At 39.3% G+C, this 23991-nt stretch overlaps 1 protein-coding gene across 1 annotated transcript in view; it reads right to left on the bottom strand.

Annotated features, from left to right (window-relative positions):
• The window catches only part of ITGA9 (integrin subunit alpha 9), a 283032-nt gene that overhangs the window by 56770 nt on the left and 202271 nt on the right, over positions 1–23991 (bottom strand). Inside the window, exons 21-23 of the mRNA XM_054001068.1 lie at positions 22249–22338; positions 19403–19511; positions 14811–14918 (exon numbers count right to left, since the gene is read on the bottom strand). Of these exons, the coding sequence (XP_053857043.1) occupies positions 14811–14918; positions 19403–19511; positions 22249–22338 (307 nt within the window). The remainder of the gene's footprint in view (positions 1–14810; positions 14919–19402; positions 19512–22248; positions 22339–23991) is intronic.

Below are 23991 nucleotides of genomic sequence, written 5' to 3'. Positions count from 1 at the left end.
ATTACTAATCTATCATCATGCAGAGCAGCAAAAAATCCTTCATACTGCCTCTACCCACACCATTCTGTCATGTTACGATTCTATAAATGATCACACACTCATTCAGAGATAAGTTCTCTAGCTTTGTTAATTTACTGTAAGTTGCTCTCCCCTATGAACATGCTTGAGAGATGTTTAAATAGGACCACCTGTACAATGGGTTACTCTGCCAACTTTTTGTTGTCAGCACAAACCACTAAATTTCTCAGAGACAAGATATAACCACCATGCATGTTATTTCATGCTTTTAAAATGCTCTATCTGCAACAAGGAAGAAATTACTGCAGGATGACTTTAATGGATTCTGAATATTTGAATCTGAATTACTTTTTTCCTGCTACTTTATAGGTTGAGCAGAGGCAAACCCATAAAGTAGAAATGGTTTTTCATTATGTAAGATTACACCACTCTTGAGAAAAAGTCGCAGGAGGACGTTTCAGAGTGTAACAGCTGTATGTAAAACATATCATGTACACTCCACACACATCACATCCTAAAAAGCCTGCAGGATTTTTAATAGGGCTGTATGAGAATACCATGTTGAATTTATTGCATACATAGGGATCATCATCTCTGACTTTCCCTGCATGGTGTAAGGATTTATGAGAATACTTGGGCCTGGTTTGCAGCTCCAAGAAAGAGATACTAGTGCAAAGGGGAAAAACATCACACATGTTCCAGGAAACACAGAGGATAAACAAGAAACCCATGAAGCCAAGTCACCTGGGAGTGATTGGAGTTTCTAGGAGAAATAATACAGCTGCTGCCTCAGCACATTCCTGTTCTGCTATCAGCTCTGTTTCCCACCTTCAGGGTACTTGCAGCATCATCTCTGCCCATCTGTAGCTACTCTCAGAACATGGCAATTTCTAGCAAGCCTTTGGGGCCTTTCAGAAATTGCTGTGGTTTAGCAAACTTAGCAAACAGTTTAACAGTTTAGGCCACAGTACCTGTAACATAAACTTCACAGATGAACTGAAAGCCAGTGGTCCCTTCTAGATTTATCCTCAACCCGTTAACATGCATCAAAGGCAAGACCTCACATTTTTTCAGGGCCCTGTATCCAGCACAAGATGTCTGCCTAGCAGAAGGAAATTAAATACAATTTCAAAATGGGCTGGACAGGACAGTTGGGGACCAAGCAACAAGTGTTGTAAGTGGATATTAACAGCTGACATGGGATTAAGTATGTGCAAATGATAGGAATCTCTTAGAAGAATGAGACAGAAAAACAGGAGGAAAACTGGCTGTTGCTTCCAACAAAGCATTATGTACAATCTCCCTGTTGCATTGCTGTATATACAAAGCCAAGGGCTATTCCTGTATTTAATGACTATCTGGCGGTTTTGAAGCAATACATGGAATAAATAAATAGACTCCACAACCTGGGGTAGTTATGAAGTGGGTTTGTATTGTCAGCGCCTGGCACAAGTGATATAGCTCTCCGAAAACTTGTGCCCTGAGCCTTAGTCTGACCCACACCTTTATTCCCAAAGGTGTTCCATATGCAATACATTACACAACTTTGCCATGCATATTCAACCCCTGGCCCCGCCTGTCCTTGCTTCTCATGCTAAATAGGTCCACACCCTTCTGGGCATGCGTGGTTTGCTGTGGTGGTTGCACGGGGGTCTCTTGGGGGTGTCTGGGGCTGAAGATCGTGGTCTTCCTCATGACTGAACTTTTGAACTTTTCCTCTCTGCGCGTGCACTTTTGGTCCTTTGGTGCTTATCTGAGTAGTCTGTCAGTCTTGATAGGATTGGAGACAGCAGAGCTTCTTTATCTGGGCTCTTTGCACCCTCGGTCCCCTCTGGTATTGTTCTTTATGCAAGAGGCTTCAAAAATTTGCATTTTCCTATGCCCTTTGTACCAGGCAGAGGTTTCTTAAGTAAAAGGTTAAAATTCAACACATAACTCTACAAGCTAAAATATAAATGCTTAATTCATTTTGTTAAGTGAACTCCAAAAATCTCTATTTCAGTTTCAGTTTGAAACTGGACAGAAACACCAATTTCATGTAGTAGTTTTGGTTCGCCAATTTAAGATTTCCCCAGTTTTGAGATTTTTCTGGCCAATGCACCAAAGAATGTGGCGGGTTCAGTGCTGGCCCATCACCAATACACTCACTTCCTGCTCTGAGATATGATTAGGAGAAAGGCAAAGCAGGCTCAAAATTTAAAAGGGTATAAAGAAAATTTTATTAAAAATAACTAGAAGGGGAAAAAAGAAAGAACCAAAACAAACCCTTCAGAACACTTCTCCTTCCCCCACAACCTTTTCTTTCCCACTGACAATGTAAAGAAACCAAACCTAAAATTTCACGTCAGTTTACCACCTCTAAAATAGTCTTTTTTCTGTTCACTGAGGAAGAGAAGTCCTTCTTGTTAAGGTTATGGAGACTTCTCCACAAGAGGAAAAAACAGTTCTCTCATGGCTCTCAATTTTGTCACAAATAGCAGCCACCCGGGGAACCCTGCCATCATGAAATCCTTCCCATTTCCACAAGCCTTCCCACAGCTTGTCGATGGGCCATGCTGACTTATAGGGTATTGTTTTAAAGATGAGCTGTTCAAAGGCAAAAGTTCCCATTATCTATCTCTAAAATAATCTTCATCCCTGGGAACAGAAATACTCTTCTTCTTCTTCTCCTGGAAGCATGGAACTACTCCTCTCTTTCTCTGTTCAAACTTCTAATGGGATCACAGCTATTTCAACATCTGCTTATCTTAGCATGGAGGCTTTTGCTCAATATCAATTTTAACACTTTCATCTCCCCATAGTTTCATGTGTTATAAGGAAAGAGTCCTTTCTCCATAGCTTACAAGAGGATTTCAGCTCCAAAACAAGGCATCTCCTCACCCCTCCCATCTGGGACTTAACTTCTTCCTCACTGACCTTGATGTCTTCATGCTGTTCCTTTATATGCTTGCATCTTGTGCCTTTCTCTCACTCGAGGGAGGATTGAAGCACTGAAAGGGTTAACATCATGCCTGTGCTCTTCAAATAGTCACCTGAACCCTGGTCGAGCTGGGTGCTCTAGATGGCAGCTGGGGGAGGCGGCTGCGATCTAATCGGCCAGGCCAGAACTCAGTAGCAGCACGCTGGGATTGGGGTGGGTGGCTTTCTCTTTCCCCCTGCCCGATGGTTGCGAGCAACTTCCATGGGGGTAAAATCCCAGCACTGACCTGGGGCTGCTCCCGGGGCGATGCAGGTGCGGCCGGGCCCCGGGCTGGGGAGTTGTAGCAAGCAGCTAGATGTTAGCAAGGCCGGCTCCATTCAGCCCGCGGCACCCTCTTCTCTCTGCCCGGGAGCAGATGGGGGAAGGCAGGGGGAACCGGCAGGCGGCCCGGGGAAAGGGAGCTCAGCCCCGCGGCAGGGCCGGTGGGCCCGGCCTGGGACGGGGGCCCGCTCAGCCGTGTTACCTCGCTCCTGACCGGAGAGGAAGGAGACAATTCCCGGGTTTTTTCGTGTTTAATATGTGTGTTTCACAGAGGCGTGTCCAGTTTCTCAGTGGTTCAACGGACTGTTAGTTACACAAAAAGCTTTGCATCACTTCCCTGAATTTCTTCCCATTCCAAACCAGGACTGACTGACATTTTACAAAAGAAATGGGTGAGGAAATGTGTATCTTCATCTCATTACTAATGCTAGAAACACTAGATTTCCACTAATGCAAAATAATTCATTATGGTATTAAAACTTAAGGTTTCCAAGCTCTTCCAGTAAGTCTGGAATTGCCCTCTTCAGTTAAATCATCACTAGTTGTGCAGGAGGGCCTGGAAGTCAGCAGAAGTTGATACAAAGCAAGTATGAAGGTGGAATCCAGACGTGAGTGCGTATGATAAAACTAAACCCACATCCAACCTCAGAAAAAGTGTGTGGGCAAGTTCAGGGAAAACATCATGAGACACAAGCTATTTGGAACAGCAATTTTACTTGCAGGAAACATACTCAAGGTCTGAACATAGGCCAGTCATTTCACAAAATTTTTAGCATTGTTCAACTCTGTAATGGATGCCTTTCTCATCATCTCTGGGCTATACTGACTCCAAAGGACTAGGAGTTTGGCTGTGGTCTGGCAGAGAGTATTTACATATTTTCTCCTGTATGTTTTTTTAAACTGATTTATTTATGTATGAATAACTAAGCAGTGATTCAAGTTTTCAAACTTGAAAAATAAATAACATATGTGTTTGTCTGTCTTTGTTGCTAACCGTAGCACATTCATCCTAGTATTAGGGGAAAAATGTATGCAAGTACTCTGATTTAAAAATACTGATTCACCCTTTATTAAGTGAACAAATAATTGATAAGCAGGGTTAATCTAACATGTCACACTGAGGAAAAAAAAGGGACAAGGAATTCCAGACAAGGTCAGACTCAGCAGTAGACAAATAAGTTATGTAAATACGTTATCTGACTACTCGCACCATATGCTAAGAATATTTAATATTCACAGATAATTAAATACGTTTGAATCAGAGCAGTCTTGTTGATCCTGGTAATAAATTTAAAAGCCACTGAAACAACAGGAAATAATTTTTTTAATTAACCCATTTTACACAACTCTTGAAAGATTTAAACTAAAAATAGTGATGATGGCAAGGAAAACCATTAGTCCACAGATCCAATAAGTAGCCTTACAAGGCCATGAGAAGAGGCAAGTGGAAACAAAGTGGAGATGCTAAAGAATTAAATTAGCTAAGAGGGGGAGTACAGCATAGCTCTGTAGACATCTCCTCTAGACATCAGGAGAATGCACCAGATGCATGTTTGGCATAAATCATGCTAACCTGATTGGAACGCCTTTAGATGTTTTTCTGATGCACTTAATATATGGCTTAATTAAATAATCAAGTTTTATAAGCATGATTCTTTCAACATTGGCCTGCTCTTGGCCCTGCAGCAAATTTGCACATACTTAGCAAAAATTCCCAGAAGTACTGCTCTCAAGAACTAGTGATTCCTTTCCAGTTTTGTGACAAAAGCAGAGATCTTCTCATATAAAGTTCCTGACTTATAAGACAGCAGATTCTTTCCTAGACAGAACTGTACATGCCACACAGTAAGAAGAAAAACTGACCACTTGGTATGATTTAACTCTGAGGTCGACAGAAGGTTCAGGCCTAGGAATGAATGACCACCACCTTACAGAAAAATCAGCTTACCACTAACATTCATATGCTCCCTATATATTGGCCTCTAGCAGATGAAACCCAAGAAAGGGTCACTGAGAAGTACTTTTCCTCTCCCTATGATGAACTGTGAAATGCTTAACGAACATATATATATATATATGAGTAAATAAATAATTCTCAGGGTATGTCTCTATTTTAAAAGCCCCTGAGATCACTTGGCATTTGATGTTCCTTCATCTAGGTTCTATCTGTCTATATAGTACATCCTTTTCTGCAGCCTTACCTATGATGTATTAAACATAAATAAGCCCATGTTTGTTCTTTACCTAATTGTTGGACTTCTCTATGGGCTGTATTGATGTTAGGATGAGGAGCTCTGAAGACTGTGCAGGTAAGTACATTCCCTGTAGGGCTCAAACAACTCCTGTGGTTTGTTTCACTAAAGCAGATGTTTGAATGTATCAGAAAGGTGTCTTAAGATCTAAACTTTCTTTAGAGGCAGTGGAGAAAATGTAGAACTTTCAAGGGGATGATTTTCCTTATCTACTGTAGACAACTAAAGATTAAATGGGTCATTTTCATTGAAAAAACCTCTTGAGGGGTGGAAGAGATATATTAAGCAGAAGATGTCATTTGTTTCCAAGACATCCTCAGAGTTTCCACCAAGGTTTATTGATACTTTTGATACCATCTGGTACCTTGCAGAAGACTGGAATGATGTACTTTCAAAGCCAAGAGAGAAATCCAATAAAAGATGCTTATTTTCACTTTCACTCTGATACATGAGCAGGGAGAAAAACCCTTCTGCCACCACATATACACAGATACCATTGTTTTAAACACTTCCTTGGTTTTTTGCCTCCTTCATTTATACCACAAATCTTGTACATTCGTTAGAGAAGAGAAAAGCTAATCTAAGAGTCAGGATTTACAGCAGGACCATGTGTTAAAAGAATTTACCAAGCAGTTACTGTCTGAATTTCCTTCTTCATTGTTTTTGGCAAAAAAACTCTACCAATGGAAAAAATAGTGAGTTCTTACTCCTTCAAAAAGAAGAAAAAAAGTTAAAAAAATTTGTAGACTTTGTTTTTATTCAACAGGAGGAACTTCCTTCTCTAGCTAGGAAGCTTACAAAAAAAACAACTATATATATTTTTTTTTCCACACCACAGAAGAACTCCTGATTACTACATGATTACTCATGGTAATCTGCCGAACTTCCTCCTTCCTTCGTCATTCTGATAAAAGATTATTTATATATACATTTTATTTCATATCTTTCTTTATCTGAAATTTCTTTTTATCATAAGGCAAATCAGCCATCTTTTTCAAAATTGGAATTCACATGTTCAGCCAAAAAATAGGAGCTACGGTAGCAGCAGTTTCAGCTGACCGAAAATATTAATCAAACTGCCACTCATTTGAAAGGTCATGATTTTTTGGGAGACAGTGTTGTAAAAATTCAATACCTAAGTAATTTGACAAATTTTACTTTAGTTTAGAAGCTAATCATGAGCAGGCCACAACTGGACAACAATATTGTGTTGCTGTGGCCTCATTTCATATATGGATCACAGTGTTTTATTCCAATATTTCAATGGCCTTGATTTCTATATTATTAGACTTTATTGAAAGACAATTATTTTCTTACATTCAAAATGCCTTTTCCAAGAAAATCCTTTTAACAATTTTCAAAAAAAATCCACTGCTTATACAAATACCATAGCACTTTCATTTCTAGAAGATTTGGTCAAAACAACTGGAAAATGACAAAGAATTTGTTCAAATCTGGCTTCACCTGAAGATCCCAACTAGGAAGTCACAGAAAACTTTCTTCAATGTTAAATAGTTTTGTTCCATCTTCAAGGACGCATTCAGCAATGCACAAAAAGATTATTTTGAAACACTGGAAATGCTGTGAGCTCTGACCAAGGCACAGCTCTTCTATTATGATGCAGATGGCAAAAATGCTGGGTTTTTTTAGATTTATTTTAAGGTCTTAACTCAGAAAAAAAATCTTAATTTTATGGCTGGTGTCCTGGGGTGACTTTATGATGCTTGTATCCCCATTAGTCTGTTAGCCTGAAGTAAGTTCTGCACCTTTTTAAGACTGGTTCCGAGAGTGAAGGAGGGGCGAGAAGAAGCGCAGAGTTTGTTGTCATAAACTGCACTTGTTCCCCCGCATCCTTCTCCTGGACTGTGTTGTCTGCGGACAGACAGCGGGAGAGAACTCTCCTTTGCTTCTTAGTTAGCTTTTAGCTAGCTGAGGCAGAGAAGTTCCCTGGACTGTGTTTTTTCTTTTTCTTGGAACTATTTAAGCCTGCTGTGAACTGAAAACCCAGAAGAGCACTGGCAGCTCACACCTGTGCCACCAGGCTGGGTCTGGGCCATGGCATTTCCAATGCCAGGGGGACTGATAATAGACTGGGTGAGCCGAGCTGCAACCCACAAAAAGGACTTTCTGAGTTTGTCATCTCTTCAGATTGGCAAGAGGTTTTATTGTTTAATATTGTTCATTTTTTGTGCTGGTGAATGCTTTGCCTGTAAAATAAAGATTTTTTTCCACTTCTCTCCAAAGAAATCTTTTCCTGAACCAGTTGGGGGAGAGGCCACTTGAATTTGCTTTCTAGAGGAGGTTTTCTCCTAAATTTGCCCTCAATCAGGAAACCTGGGCAGCCTTTCCTGTATAACAATGGAAACTTCACAAGACAGCAGAGTTCCTCTTCAGTTCATCATGCTGACATTAGGAACTCCTTCTGAGCTGCTTTGCAGCTCCGTGCTTGTGTCTAAAGGCAACTGTGCCATGCTGGACCACAGTGTATGCTTCTGCCTCTCCTCACAGCCATCCTGGATGTGGCAAATGCACTAGTTTCTCCTGCAAGAGACAGGGCTCCTTGGCAAAGCCAGATTCAGTCAATATCACTGATTTGCTCTACACTGGGGGTGGGGCAGGGAACAATTCCAACTGCCTAAGCAAAAATGTTTTGGATCAGTCATTTAAAAAGCAATTGAAGTGCATGAGGCAGGAAGGTCAGAAAGTACCTGTACAATTTTCTGTACAATATGTTCCCTGGAATGAATAATTTGCTCCAGTAATCTAGTTATGTTTTTAAATACGGTGACAGAATATGTGTATGCCAGTGTGTGTGTAAGTCATTGAAATGAAAAGACTACACTCAGGATGACTACCAGAAAGGGCTAAACTAAATCTTGCTGTAAGTGCAAAATGTTCCTGTACAATCTTTCTGTTAAATGTCAATTTATTTTACTTTTTCTCTTTCAACATTCACAGGAAGAGATCAATCAACTTAAAAGGAAACCTTTAAAAGGAATTATCTTCAATTCTTCCATTAATTCATTCAGTTTTTCTTTACCTTTTTTAAAATCTTACTGATATCCAGCTATCATAAAGGCACAATCCAGATCTCACCTGTGTAGAAAGAAGAAATACGTGTGAAGTGAATATGCCAAACATAATAGGACAACTGGAGGACTTCTCTTTGTCCTTGCAAGAGAAGGACTTTTTATTTTGCTCCCTAAACAAGAAGTGATGGGAAGGGTTGGACCAGGAACCTAACTGGCCCATTTAAGGTTGATTGGCTGAAAGGTTGTCCATTTAAGGGGACAGGAGTCACAAGACTGACGTTCAACCCATTTTTCACTCTCTGTAAATAATTCTCAAGATCTAAGTTTAGAAGCCTAGGGGAAATCAGGGAAACTAGATGGTTTCTGTATTATCAGTGGAGACTGGCAAGTGCTTCTTCAGAGCTGCTTCTGAGCCTCTCTTCATTAATTGTTAGAGTAAGAGAACATAGTAATTTAAATATATTCTTTTAATAGCAATAACTAAAACAGTAATTACTAGACTTAGACAACAAGAGTTACATGCAAGGAGGGAGCTCAAAGAACTGAGCTCTTAAAAAACTGAGAAGAGTATTTCTTTCCCTCTTTCTTCCAAATTCCCTTTTATATTATATATATAAAAAATATAATATATATAATATATATAATACATATTATATATGTAATATATTACATATATTACATATATTATATATACTATATATAATATAGTATATATATATACTATATATTATATATATAGTATATATAATATATTATATATATTGTCTAGATTGCAAACTCTTTGTGAAGAGACTGTTTTGCATCATATGCATCTTTCTTTCCAACAAGATTCTTATCTCAGTGATGGCGATAATATGTTTTTTTGTATTCTTGGTATTTGTTCTGATGCACTAAATAGCTTATTTAGTTGTTTTGCACTGGGTGATTGGGAATTTGCACTGAGTAGTTTTTATATTGCATTATGTCACATTGGTCTATTCCACACACCTTTCTCCTCCCTGCCCTAAGCCTCAGGTGTGATGGGCTCTCCCTGACCTGCTCCCCCCTCTCCTCACCTGTGTCTCATTGGATGTGGCCCCTGGGTTCCGCCCCACCCCCTCTTTCCCTGAACTCATAACTCCCCCGGGATGAGACATTCAATCTCTTTTCTCCTCCCTCGGCTCTGTTATCCCCTGAGGCATCGCCTGGATCTGAGGTGGCTCCTATAATAAACAGGATTTGAATCCCAGGGAGAAGAGTGCCTTTTGTCTTTTATCTGTGCCCATGTTCACCAAATGTTCTGCTTGGTCCCTCCAGAGGAGAGAAGAGGATCATCCAGTTCAAATAGACAAATTTGGTTTCCAACTGTTAATTCCTCATAATTGTATTTACCTTCAATGAAAAGAAAATAAACCATAAGGCAACAATCTGATCCAGTTCCATAAAGCCAGCACAAGAAAAATCCTGGATACATCATTAAGTTATGAACAGCTTCAGGAAATACCCTGGTTAATTTAGTAGGAACTCCCATTGTGAAAATCTTCTTGAGGATCCTAGAAAGCAGCTCCTTGGCTGCTAGCCAAGGTCTGGTAGTGCTTCCCTTGCCCTTGTGCATCCCTAGCTGGATACACAAAGGAAATTACTGATCTTTCAGTTCAAAACCAAAAACATACACAAATATAATGAGCACTGTTTTTCTTCCTGGAAGAATAGATAACCAATGGCTCGAAGAGTGGAGAATATACCTTTGTGTTAGGACTACTTTCTCTTCTTGCGTGAAGCTCTTCTATGTCATCATCTATACTATTCTATCACAACACTTTTACTAACAAGCTGAGGTATTTAATTTATTATGTTTTTAACCTGGCTGGTTTTTAACCTTTGCAAGAAAGCAAATACAAAAATACATAAAAACAAACAGTTACTAATTTAAGTGTTTCCAAAATAATCATTTACCACTGCAAATTGTGAATTATTTACTATGTAAAACCAATGTCAGAGGTGAAATTTCCTAGCTAAAATTATTTGAAAATTTCTAGTATCTTCTATTCGTTAAAAATTTATAGGGAGGAAGTTCAATTGTTTTGGGTTTCTTTTCCCTAGTTTTCTCACAATTATCCTTTTTTTGTTCACTTCTGGCTTTTACTGTTGATTCACTCCCTTTATATATTGGGGGCTTTGCTGGGGGAAGTGCTGCAGAACTGCAGTGCTGCTTCCAATAGCCCTTGAACTGCATCTGAACATCTCTAAGGCAGAACTACAAATGTCAAAACATCTCCATGATCTGAATTTGTCTCGAACAAAATGTTAAAACAGTTTCTGGAATAAAGCCAAAAGCTCAGAATGGCAGGAACAGAGGAAGCATGAGGGCTGTCATTTTCTCTAAGACCAGCAGATAATACTTCCTATTAACACCTCCCAGAGATACAGACTGTTCCAGTGAGCCATATGTGATTGTCTTCCTGCTATTAATTTTTGTGCCTGAAAGACTAGCTCAATCAACACAATATGAGAGAGTTTGCTCCTGAAACTATCTTGTTTAGTTTATGTGTATGTGAGACAAACTCTAGTGCTTTAACTATGCATTTTGACTCAAAAATTTCACTGCCTTACTGTATATCAGAGAATGGCAAAAGAATTACTATCTTTAAGATAAAAACCATTATGTCATCAAATCCCAAGTGCTGTATCAACAGTGAATTTTACAGATAAATGATAATTCCTAATCCTGCATTAATGACAGCTATTCTCAAAGTTTTGTCAACACTGACAGCTAGAATGGCTGGACTGTAGGCATAGAGAAAATAATGACAGAAACACCTGCACTGTCTGAAAGGATTCTATTACCTTACTATCTTTAATGAAGTCTAGATTCTGGGAATAAGCCAAATAAGCAAAACCTTGAAATATTTAATGATTATGCTTACAGAAACTGTCTTGGAAAAACAGCTGTTGTAAACCATTTTCTAAAGTTCATCTCCTTTTAGGTTTCTTTGTTTAATTGTATCTATTTCATGAAAAGTTGAAAAACTCCATGCTTTTAGTTCCCTTTTCAGTCAATAAAAACTCACTGGGAGAGAGCACTAGGAAAGAGAGTGGGATGCCTTCTCTGTTACAATAGTAAGACTTGGGATACACTGATTCTAGTAAGATTTGGGATACAGTGGTTCAGTGCCTGGCTCCAACACAAATTTCCTGTGTGAAGTCAAGCAAACTTTTTGGTGTTTCAATTATGTATCTGTTAAGCAAGGATAACGACTGTTCCAGGCAGGATTTTCTTGGCTCACATTTATTAACATGCTAGAGGTATTTAGAAAGTCACGTAGGAGAATTCTACTGACCATATACCCAAAATCTGTAGTCAAAATTACTGTAATGCCAGTGTGTCAGGCAGACATCTCTCATAAAAAGATACCTACTTGCCTACTACCTGCAAAGAAGTCTCACAACAGCAGTTTAACATTCTACAAAAACAAATTTCAAAGTACAATTCAGTAAAATAATGTGCAGAGCAATGCAACCTGTTGTTGGGAAAAAGTAATACAAACCCTGCTAGTGTTTATTACCACAGTGCTCAAGACCACACTGCTCAGCTGGGATCTCCTGTACAGAATGACTGACTTTAGAGGAGATACTGACATTTGGAGTGATAAAATCCTAAGAAGACTTCCACCTCTCTGCGTCTGCTGTGAACACACCGCCTCCTACAGCACACAGAGACCAGGGAATGAACAAGGATGATACTTTGGCAGGCAATGTGTCAAAGGAAGAGTGATCTTCTGTGTATAAGGCTGGACTAAATAAATATTAAAAAGCCATGCCACAGAATATTATACATATTCTGGAGAACTGATTAAGTCTGGTTGGCGAATTGACTCCATCTATACACTACTATTGCTTCATACAATATTCCCATATGTTTCTCAGTCATTCTGTCTTTACTGCCCATCTGTAAGCCACATCTGTATTTATCTCATACCTTCCAACAGCAAAAATATTGGAAACCTTCTAAGAAAGATCTTTCAGATCTATATTTACACATATTCAGTGACACTGTTACCTACATAATAGGTAATACTTTTCAGCTAAAAGGCTAGAAAAGTAACCAACAACATGAAAGTATAATACTTCCTTTCAATTATCCCAAAAATCTGGTTTCATTTCACAAAGGCAAATTACTCTGAATTTCAGCAATAAATTTACCTCATGTCGTGGTTTGACATGGAAGTGAATTTTTTCAGAAAGTTAGGGTCAAACCAATCAGTGGTCAGGTTTGGATATTGGCACCACTGAAGGCATGGACACGCCCCTGAGAACACAGGGGGTTAAAAGCAAGAATTCGCAGGGGAACTCCCTCTTTGGTTCTGGTCCTGGGAGAGTTGACACTCTCCCCTTCCCAGCCCCAGGCTGGGTGGGGGAGGGGAAGCCATGTGGCCTGAGAGAGGTAGGTCAGGGGTTGAAGGACTGGAAACGGACGGGCCCCCTGCGGACAGAAGGGTGGAGAGAAACTGAGATGCCTTTGTTCCCCACCCGCCCTCCAGCGGGAAAGAGACAGAGAGCCTGAGGGCACCTGGAATTTGCTGGCAGAGGAGAAGAGCAGCAGGGGGAAGGTGCCCAGCCATGGGAGCTGGTCCTGGGCAGAGATGTCAGCCGTCTGGGGAGTCCAAGACTTTTAACCCTTTCCTGGGAAATGAAAGCTTTGTAAAATATTACTCCTCCTCGATTTGAAGTACAAGAGAGACAGTCTGGGATCTGAGATGTTAGAAGAAATTTTTAGGTGGGAGGAGATGGTGGAGTGGCTTGTGGCTGGACTTTTCTTGTTAGGCATAGACTGAACCAATTTCTCCTGCAACAGAGACTGCATTTTTAGGGGGATGCAATGGTGAGCCAAGAGACCTGTTTCAGTGACTACCAGACAGGAGCGTAGTGAACAGAGGAGAGTTGAGGAGGGTGTGGTGATGCCCTCTGTCTTCAGGAAGAAGATGATCTCTGTTCTTGAGACCCCCCAGCCCCAGGGGAGGAAGAAAATGGCGGGGGGGACCACACGACTGTGGTCCCAAAATGAGAAGCTGAACTGTTGTTTCTTTTGGTCCTTGGCAAAGCATCCTTAAAGGAGCCCTATGAGCAGTCTTTCCATGCACGGTGGTGAGAGCACTGTGACATGGAAAGGAGAGTGTCACACTAGCAGATTTTCTCTGGGCGGTTGCCATGTGTGACATGGAAACACAGAAGGGTGGCAATTGTGTTTCTTGGGGAGGTCTATGGTGCAAGAGAGACTCCTCTCTCCCTTGATGGACTGAGTATTGATTATCTGAAGGGTGGTAACTTCGTCAGGAATCCCACGTGGTCTCTCACTGTGGTTTGTTGGAAATTGGGTGGGGGGAGGAAGAGTATTTTGGAGGGTTCTCATTCTGGATTTAGTGTGTGTGTCTTTCATTATAGTAGTAGTAGCTTAATAAAGTTTTTTCCCTTTGTTTTAAGCTTGGGCCTGCTCTGCTCTGTTCCTGATCACATCTCACAGCATTTATTTTGGGAAGGTGTATTTTCATGGGGGGCTCTGGCATTGCACCAGTGTCAAACCATGACACCTCAGTAGTAAGGTTTCCGTCTTTTGGCCACGACAGTGTAAATTATGGTATTTTAGTGGTCTAACAAAGGCTTTGAAATAAATAAATATTAGAAATTAAATCTAAGAATTCGTATACCACAGTTTATGTTGAATTTCTTTGAAATTGACACAAAATCATCTTTTGAAAAGCATTGTGTTGAAAGAAGAACTTTCTCTATTATTTACATTTGTTAAAAGAACACTCAAAAAGAGCAGATTATAACATGGACTATAGCAAAATAGATATAGATAATGTATTCAGACCTAGCTGATAACCACAGAAAAAAACCCAAGGAATCTAAGTCAGCTTGATAAAGCATCCTACTGATATTACATACACCATTTAATCCTCCCTCAGTCAGGGAGAACTGATTAAGAGACAATCCTCTTTGCAGGTGTAACTTGTTGAAGTGTTCTCTATATTTCCTTCAGCATCAGCCTGACCTAGTTTTACGTGGCATTGTAGGAAACCAGGAACATAAAACTAGTTGTCTTTGCCCTAGATGAGGGAGAACAGCCAATAGCTGGAGGGGTTCAGCTACTTACATCTGGCCACAGATGCAAAGAGCCTTTGTCTTAAAAAGCAACTGATTCACTGAGTTTTCATAGACTTCTTTTGTTTTAGTCATCAGTAGCTCTCAGTGCCTCTCTGGGCTCAGAGTGCATTGTAACATACTCACCATCATCTGCTGAATATGAAATATTTCGGCTCCAGTGGCAGAGAGGCGGTTTGGAATTGAAATATCAAGAAAAGCTCCAGGAAGAGTGCTTGGTCCAGCATTGTAAACCTGTAAGAGAAAAAATGAATACAAATAACATTACATTCTTGACTTCTCATAAATGGGAAACTACTGTAGATTCAGATCTGGGAATATAGGTAAATTTGAAGAAATACAAGTACTTTGCAGGTTTTTCAGTGTCTTCAGACTAAGACTTTTTCAAGTGTCAGAATGAAATCAAAAGATTAGCTTACCTAACAGTCTTCAGGCACAGCTCACATATCAAAGGAGAAGTAGTTTTGCAAGATAATTGCCAGCCATCAATACAAACAGTATATTTTATATAGAGAGACACTGCTAATACATTGAATGTTTTGGTAAAAAAATCTTGAAGGCTATAAGAAATATTACTGTCTCAGTTAACATTTTCATTTCCATCTGGTAACCACTGCATGATGTTCTGCATATGTTTTCCTTATGGAGCAGAAGCCAAACAATTACTGTGAATACTGCACTGTGGGTTTTCTGAGTTGCCAGGAAATGCATGTGAACAACTTCCATTCAAGTTCTGGCATTTTCAATTAAATTACACTTTTAGTGGAAAATATTAGCTTTCTATCACTCCCTGGTCCCCAAAATTTCAACAAAAGCTCAAAGAATTTCCCATCCACCACTGATATGTACCCAGTGAAAATTCCAAAATTTATGGAGTTTTGCTGAAGAGAAATAATCCATGGAAAAAATTCAATTAAAGCAAGTTTTCATTTGTATCTACATTTTTTATTAGGAAAAATATTTTCTGGCTCTTTCTAACAACACAAATATAAATGCATTAAAAAACATTAAAATAAAAACATGAAACCCATTACAATATTTATCCACACTGAGATACGACTGTGAAAAGATGTAACATGCAGTTGTTAATTGTGTAAAGTACAAATATTAAAACCAATAGGTTTTCATTCTTCAAACACTGTTTATATTTGAAGAAATGCCTGACTGATAAACAGAACTAGTTTGCAATGCCAAATCCTCCTCACAAAAGTCCTGAGGCTTCAGGCAGGGGGAGAAATCCCATTAGAATGCAGTATGATAAATGCTGCATGAAATACAAACATAATGTTTCATGTTAGACATTTTAAAAACTTTGATTATCTCACTGAGATCAGATATGAGTTATTGCAGAAAAGGCATTTTCTGTTTCCTTGTTCATATTTGATCTAGTAGAGATTTTTCACATATAAAAACTGCTATAAAGGCCCATATTTTTGTAACTCATCTCTTTGTTTTGGTTAAGGAAATATTATTTTTCTCCATCTGGAGAAGTTAAATATTTGACAGGAAGTTAAGCAAAGAGTGATACAAACAATGCTTTGCCTATTGTGAAACTACCTTTTCTCTCTGGTACACACAGTTGTAAGATTTTCCCCATTATTAGAAAGCAGATGTGTGACTTGTTATGGTATGATTTTCTACGTCCATATGGAAAAAAAATATTACTATTGCAACTGCTAAGTGTGTGCATGAGAGACAAGAGCATTTGGTAGGACAAATGGTGGCACTGCCAATATATAGATTCTCTCTCCCTTCCCCCTGTTATCACTTTGCTGTACTGAAAATATTTATGTAGTTAATGCATCAGTGCATCCGTTCTTAATCTGTATTAACCAATCACTGGGTATGAGGAGGAGGAAGGGAAGAAGCCCTACAAACCCCCAAGAAGGAAACCAGAATGACAAGAATTAATAGCCTGGTTCACAAAAGCTTTTATGTCCTGAAATCCTGCTTTCAGTCCTTCAGTAGATAGCTAAGGGCACTGTATGACAGTGGGGGCTTAATTGCTGTGGATCTATCCTAGATTGCAAGGCAAGATGTATTCAATTGACATCTGTTAGAGGTGTGGCAGATATCTTCTCTTAACTGGGCAGTTTTCTTTATCTCTTCCACAAACCAATCCTCCCCGCTCAGGGGAGACATCTGCTGATAATGGGCTGTTGAATGTCACTGCATGACTGATAAAAGTTGCAGCATCCCATTGTGAGATGCTCCACCCAGAGGGAGGAGCCAAGCATTTCTACCTAGATATAATCTTGAGTTTCTGGAACACCAACACGACCAACACGGCTTTTTCTGCACTGGATTTCCCAGAGGAACAGCTGCCTCTTCCACTGCAGGAAGACTACACCCTTTTCTACAGGATCACTGCTCCAACAGAACCACACCTGACACTCCAGGAGGACTGCAGCCATAATTCCCAATTGGACTGCTGCCAACACCCTGACTAATCAGGTGTCAGGTTATATTCTGAATGTGTCAGTGTTGTTTTGGTTCACTGCATTGTTTATTTTATCTTTTTATTTTCTTCGCTAATAAAGAACTGTTATTCCTGCTCCCATACTTTTGCCTGAGAGCCCCCCTTAATTTTCAAAATTTATAACAATTCAGAGGGAAGGGATCTACATCTTTTCTTTTTCCATTTCAGGGGAGGCTTCTGCCTTTCTTAGGAGACACCTGTCTTTCCAAACCAAGACAGGATCGCAATCTGTCCATGGAGGAAGACATGCTTTTTGCTATAAGCTGAGTTATAAGCCTAGGAAAACAGAAAGAAAAAAGACAAAACACAGTTTTTCACAATAAATGAAAATAGTGCATGTAGTCATGCATGACTTATCATTCCCTAGTCCCATCTAGCGGTCAAAAAGGATTTGTAGGGCTTGTAATAGATGCAGTTACAGCAGTGAAGCACAACGCCATTTAATGTTGGCCACATCACAAGAGTTTCTTATAATAATCCATCCATATATTTTACCACATCAGGAACCTATCTAACTGCCTTGTGAAGTGTAATATATAAGTAACAAATAATGCTGAGATGCTATGAGGTATTTATCAAAAGCTTCTCACACCTGTCTTTTTAGTGTCCTTATCTCTTCCGTATACTGTACTGTTATCAGTAGTGGTATAAATATTTTCATGCTGGGGCATTTAGCAAGCCTGAATCCCTAGCACAGATGTGTTCTCTTGGATAAAGGCTGCCCACTCTTTTGCTCAGTGACCACACCATTAAAAAGAATTATTCCTCCACTTTTAACCTTTGGCTTCATCCAAGATGTGGCACTTGAGTAACTAGGGCTCTTTACTCAGCATGTGAAAAAAGGTGAAAGAGAAACAAATGGTAGGAGCCTTTTTTCCTATGGAAGTGAGATGCTGTGTTTGCAATTCCTGTCATAATATGTTTAGATAAAGGACATATGTCATCCCTGCATGCTGTAAATATGGTATCCAATCAAGAATGCATTGTACAGCATTGTAGTGGGATGCTCCGCCTGAGTGGGATAAAATAGCTCAAACTAAACCCTATTTGTGAATGTTATCCATCATGGATGGAGAAGGGTAGTCATGCTGACTTTGGTGTTAAAGACTGCTGAGGCTTGTGAGAAATGGATTTGTAAGGGATTTTCAAAACCTGACAGAAAGCTCACACAGTCTTGTACACCTGTATGGAAACACTGAGATAAGGTGTGCTGACTTAGGAAGGCCATGGAATAGAGATTACATTGTTGAGAGAGAGATTTAACTAGAAACAAGTTTCAGCAAGTTACAAAATATGGCCTTGCAAAAAGACCATATATTTTAGAGAACAGGAACTATGAAAGATGCATTGTAGCAGGACCACATGGGATGAAAAATAAGTGATTGGTGTTAGAAGTATTAGCATCATTGTGTGGCAAAAGGTAACAGGCTAAAAAACATTTCTAAGGTATTCTAACCAGGAAATAGCTTGGCTTCTGATAGAATGGCATTGAATTTTACATCTCTTATGTGTCACCCTTCAACAAGACTGATAATGGAATAAAATCTTTTAAAACGCCTCTCAGTTACCCTATCTCTGAAAAGCAGGGACTACCAACAGAGACTGATTCGTCAATCCCAAAGTTAAACGTTCAGACCGCATTTCCTGACAAAAACCGGTACCAGTGAGGATATGACAGGCAAAGTTCCTGATAAAGGAATCAACAAGTTATAGAACAGATAACTTGTCTAAAGCTGCTGAGCTGGCACAGCTAGCCTAGAAACACATGAGTGACAGTTGATCAATTTATACTACAAAAGCTCAGTCCCACTTTTTATCAGCATGGACTTCTAACACACTACTTCCAGGAGAGAGTCTGGAGATTCTTCCCTTGAGTGGAGATGTCCCTCAAGGTTTCTCCTTAAAGCTGAGAAAAAGAGATTTGCCCACCATTGTTGGTATGAGTGAGTACACCTATATAACCTTCAGATAAAAACTGTTGACCCAGTTGAGGCTAGAATTGGATCCAGTTGCATGTAGATTCCTTGCTGAGAAGAAGTTCAAGAAAGCAAGGGAGTCCTTTCTGTACCTCCTAACTCAACAAGAGGGTCTTTATAAACCTTGTCCGAAGCTTCCATTCTGCCCATAACTGTGATGCAAAATCATGCACAAAAGCCCTTACCACATTCAGAATAAAATAGTTACAAAAAAAGAATGTGCTGTCAATCAGGAAAGCAGTCAAAATAAGGATGAGTTTTACCTGCAGTGTGAAGTTGAGAGACTGGAAAAGGCATTCATAGTTTTCCAACTGAACAAAGTTGGAAGCTGCCACAGAATCACCGTAGAAAAATGAAGTAGGGAAGACTTCTCTGTAAGACCAAGATACAAATTTAGTAACCTGAATTTGTGAGCAAAATGAAATATATTTGTGTCTAGCTGAATTGCACCCCTTGCTTTCTGGTCATGTGAAATTCTATGGGACCATTTTACATTAATCTATTTTTTGTGATTTGATTTCCTCTTGGCAACATTAGACTACACAAGCAGCATCTCAACTGACATGGGTTAACATCCCACCAAAGAAGCAGACTTCTTTTGATTACTTATCCTTTTTTCTCCTTTCCTATCACAAATCCTTCTCTCTGGAGTCCCCTGCCATGGATGATTTGCTCAAGTCCCGTAGCTTGGATTAACACAGGAAGTCATTGCACTGTGAAGTTAATCTGAAGAAACAGTATCTAAGAAGAATACTTTAAGATGCATATTCACTAAAGTAACATTTCAGTTTTATTTAACATTTACATAGCATTTCAGGAATAAACAGTTAATAATCTAAGTTTTACTACCTTTATTATTAAGCAGATGATTAAAGGGAAGATTAGAGTGGGATAACCTGCTTTCAACTAGAGTAGAGCAGTTCAAGTTTCCTTAACCACTCTTATCATCTAATCACACAGTAAAATGCAGTAGGATTTTACCAGAAATTACTTGGAAGCACAACACAGTACCTAAAAATCCTGCAGAAGAGGACTAGGAGTGCTTTAAGCATCCTTTATGTCTCCTTTTAATCTCAGGCTTGTCCACTGTCTGGAAAGGGCCCTGGTGTAATTTCAGACAAACCTTAGTCCTCCCTACTGCCTAAAACTCTGCTTCCTTCCCAGGTTTTCCTTTGAAATCAGAGCACTTTGAGACAGGATTTTAAGCCTGTTTAGGTACATTTCCTTTACTCCTGCCTGCATCCTGTGCCAGTGATTGCTAGGGGAAACAGTGAAAGACTTTCTCCTCCCATTTACAGTGTTATGCCAGAAGGCTCCCAAATATGGTACAAGCCATTCTGGGCTATTTATAACCAGGAATGAAGTTTGCTCCTCTAGATTCAAATGTAGGACAATTAAACTAATAAAAGAAGCTTCAAAAAGATACTGTCCAAAAAGAAGAGTATTACTAATATTACTATGCCTAGGAATGTGCCCTCCAATAAACCAAACTTTTCTCTGGCTGCTGGATTTTTCTGTGAACTTCAATTAACTAAGCTTTGTCTGTGAGAAAGAAAAATATAATCCACACAGGCACTTGGGTGGGGCTTATAAATTCAGAGACCTTGTGCTTTAAAAAAGTACGTTCTGAAGAGAAAGAAGAGAAAGCAGTTTTTATGTTTTGGCATGCAGTATTCTGTAGGTAACAAACAGAGATCTAACAACACACATTAAAGCATTCATATCTGTAAAGCTGAATAAAAATCCATTTGTATCAAAGCATCAAGAAACAAGAGTTAAATTTGTAAAGAATTTGTAACAATGAAAGCATTCAAAAACTTCCAGAGCATGCTACTGAGACTGTACTCTCAATATAGAGATTTTTGTCCTTGTTAGTCATCTTGTGAGGTTTGACAGCGCACTTCCTTTCTCTGAGCAGGCTCAAACAAACCTTTTGCCTATTCTGACTCCTGTGGCAGTAATTAAGGATTTTATTTCTATCCAACAAGATAAGCTTTATGGGGCAAAACCCAGTCTAGGCCTTGAATCTGAGATTATTCAGCTTTTCAATCAAATCACATGTCAGTGCAGGTTAACTTTTTTCCTACACATGTAGCATAGTGGACAAGGGAATATTTGACTTCTACTGATGCCAACCTGCACTAGTCATTTAGACAATACCTGTAGTCTGGAGGTTGCCATAGATGAGACACTGACCCTCTGGGGACACTATTGATGAGTTTTTGCTTTCCCAGTTTAGGAATTAGGGTCAACTTTCTCAGTCTGCTATTAGAGGTGAGTTTAATATCTAATATTAGTATTCTAATGAATACTAATTCATCTTCAGTGACCAGGTCCTCCAATTTCAACTCAAAAGCACTGTTTATGCTAAAGAATGGTCTGACTGTTGAGACTGACCACAAATCTTTCATTCTAGGCTTAAGATTGTGAATCCAAGTGGAAGGGAAGAGCCTCAAGGTCAAAGGCAGGAACTCATACACATGCAGCCTTAGGGAGAGGACACAATGGCTATATGTTACACAAATATTTCAGTCAAAGGGTGAGAGATGCTCCGCAGTTGGTAGTCAGATGCCTCACAGACTAGGGAATAGAGGAAATAAGAAAATAAACAGAAGCAGAAGCAAATTCTATTTGTGAAATTAAACAGAAAGGCAAACAGCTAGACTTCACCGATCTCCTTAAAATTCCAGAATATTTGACCGTAACCATTGGTTTCTCAATCATTTCCTTAAAGACATGCCCTAAGGATCAAGATGTGGTTTACTTGTTCTTTTTAAATTTAATTTTAAGGTCCACCATATCTACAGCATCACTTGAATTTAAATACAATCACTAAAATACCTACTATAAATGTGATGGTAACTAATTAGCATTAATTAGGAAGTAGTGAAAATGAGGTACAGTCTTGAAATGAATAAAATTTCCAGATATTGAATGAGATTGTCTAAATGACCAGTGTCTGGGAAACAAGGAAAAAGCAATAGTCTGGCTACATGTAAACAAAGAGAAGAATTAATTTTTTCACTGGAAGACACTCAGATGTTATTCTTAGCATGCTGCTGATTATTATTATTGTTGGTTTTGTTTTCATTTGATGATTGATACTTACCCATTGATGGATGAGTCCACTTCATGCATCAGGGGCACAGACAGGATTAGAGTATTATCATGCAGACATTCAGTGCGTTCTAAGTTTCCACTATGCCAGAAAGGAAAAACAAACAAACTGCAAATCGACAGCCTTTGTAATATATCATAGTTTCACAGTCACCATCTCTTTGCCTTGTACTCTGAGCCTCTCTATTTGAGTGATATCAGCTCCTTAAGAATGTTCACCCAACCTTGGAGAGGGCACACACAAAAAGCATGAGTTTTGTGGCTGTGACATAAACAGGCTCATTAAAAAGATATATATTTTGGAACAAGGTGTGAATTCAAATGTCTGTGGGAAACTACAGCAGCCATCATACAAAGTGGAGATAAACAAGAACATTTAGATTTCCATGCAAGGGCTCATTTTCTCCCAGTTTGACTGCATGTCAGTTTGTCAGAGGGACACATCTCACATTGGGTCTTGACTCACCAAATGAATGAATGTTTTCAGTGTACCTGCACTGTACTATAGCACCAATTTGCTGCCACTGCAAGCAGTTTTTCAGGCAAGACCCTTGTAGTGAACTGGCCATAACCTCTTTGCAATTCCACCCTCTCTTTCCCCCTCTTCCTGTACTTAGCTGCCAAAATGAAAGCACTTATACTTTACATTGTCAAAGGCAGTTGCCTCAGCCAGTCAAATCCAAAATGAAGAAAGGAAAAAAGTGAGCAATTATCTCTCATTTAAGTCAGTTTGTTTCAGTGTGAATACTTTATGTATGAAGTCTAGGAAAGGTTTCTGTAATGCATGTCTAGTGCACAAACCTGCAACTATTCTAATTCTGATGATGAGTCTGCTTGTTGGGTGACAGCTCAGAACAACAATCTTGAAAGATATGTTAAATGTATTTCCAATTTCTTCAGCAGTACTCTGGAATCACTTTTGCCTTGCAGTTCATTGGATTTACTCACAAATCAAATTGCAAAACAAAAGGTCTGATCATATCTATTTGATGACAGTACTACTGAGGCAACAGCAGGCAATAACATCCCAAATGATATCATACAGATTGTGAGTTGCTCAGATTACAAAAATAGAGCCTGCTGGCTACATACGTGTTTACTTACAGCTCACCTTTATGCAACTGACACATCACCTATGTGTGCTGATAAAATATGGCCCAGATAGAAAGCCACACAAATTTTCACCCCTGGGAAAGAACCCCACTTATAATAAAAGCTTTTCCTCCGAAATGGCTCACAGAAGAGTCTAAAATTGAGACATTTCTCATCCAACATAAATAACAAGATACCATGGTGGCACACAGAATAAGCAAGTAGAATTCTACACAGGGTTCATGGATATGTTCTTATCTGTTTCAAATGGAGTAAAGGTACTGTCAGAAAAGGAGAACACAGCCCAGTAAATTTAGCTCTAGAAAAACAGTTCACACCTGGAAGCAAAGAAGAGGGTTTGCTGTTTTTTTGAAAACAGCCAAATAATGTAAGAGCAATATGAGATGTTTACTTCTTTCTCCATTTGTTCCAATACTGAACCAGTCTCTTGTCACAGATTCTACTGCCAAATTCGCAGCTACGTGGGACAGGCTCAAGTAGACACTTGAAAGGCAACACTTGCTTTCCCATGACAGCATTACCAGCTATTTCTGCCAGACTAGCTCCAGTTCTGTGTGGAAACAATGCCTTCACCTATTGCAGTCTGACTGCAGCACAGGTACTTTCACTCAATTTCCTCATA

This window comes from Vidua macroura, chromosome 1 (assembly GCF_024509145.1).
Source record: "Vidua macroura isolate BioBank_ID:100142 chromosome 1, ASM2450914v1, whole genome shotgun sequence".
Taxonomy (NCBI): domain Eukaryota; kingdom Metazoa; phylum Chordata; class Aves; order Passeriformes; family Viduidae; genus Vidua; species Vidua macroura.
Note: the sequence above shows the minus strand (reverse complement) of the source record. Positions and strands in the feature narration are given on the sequence as shown.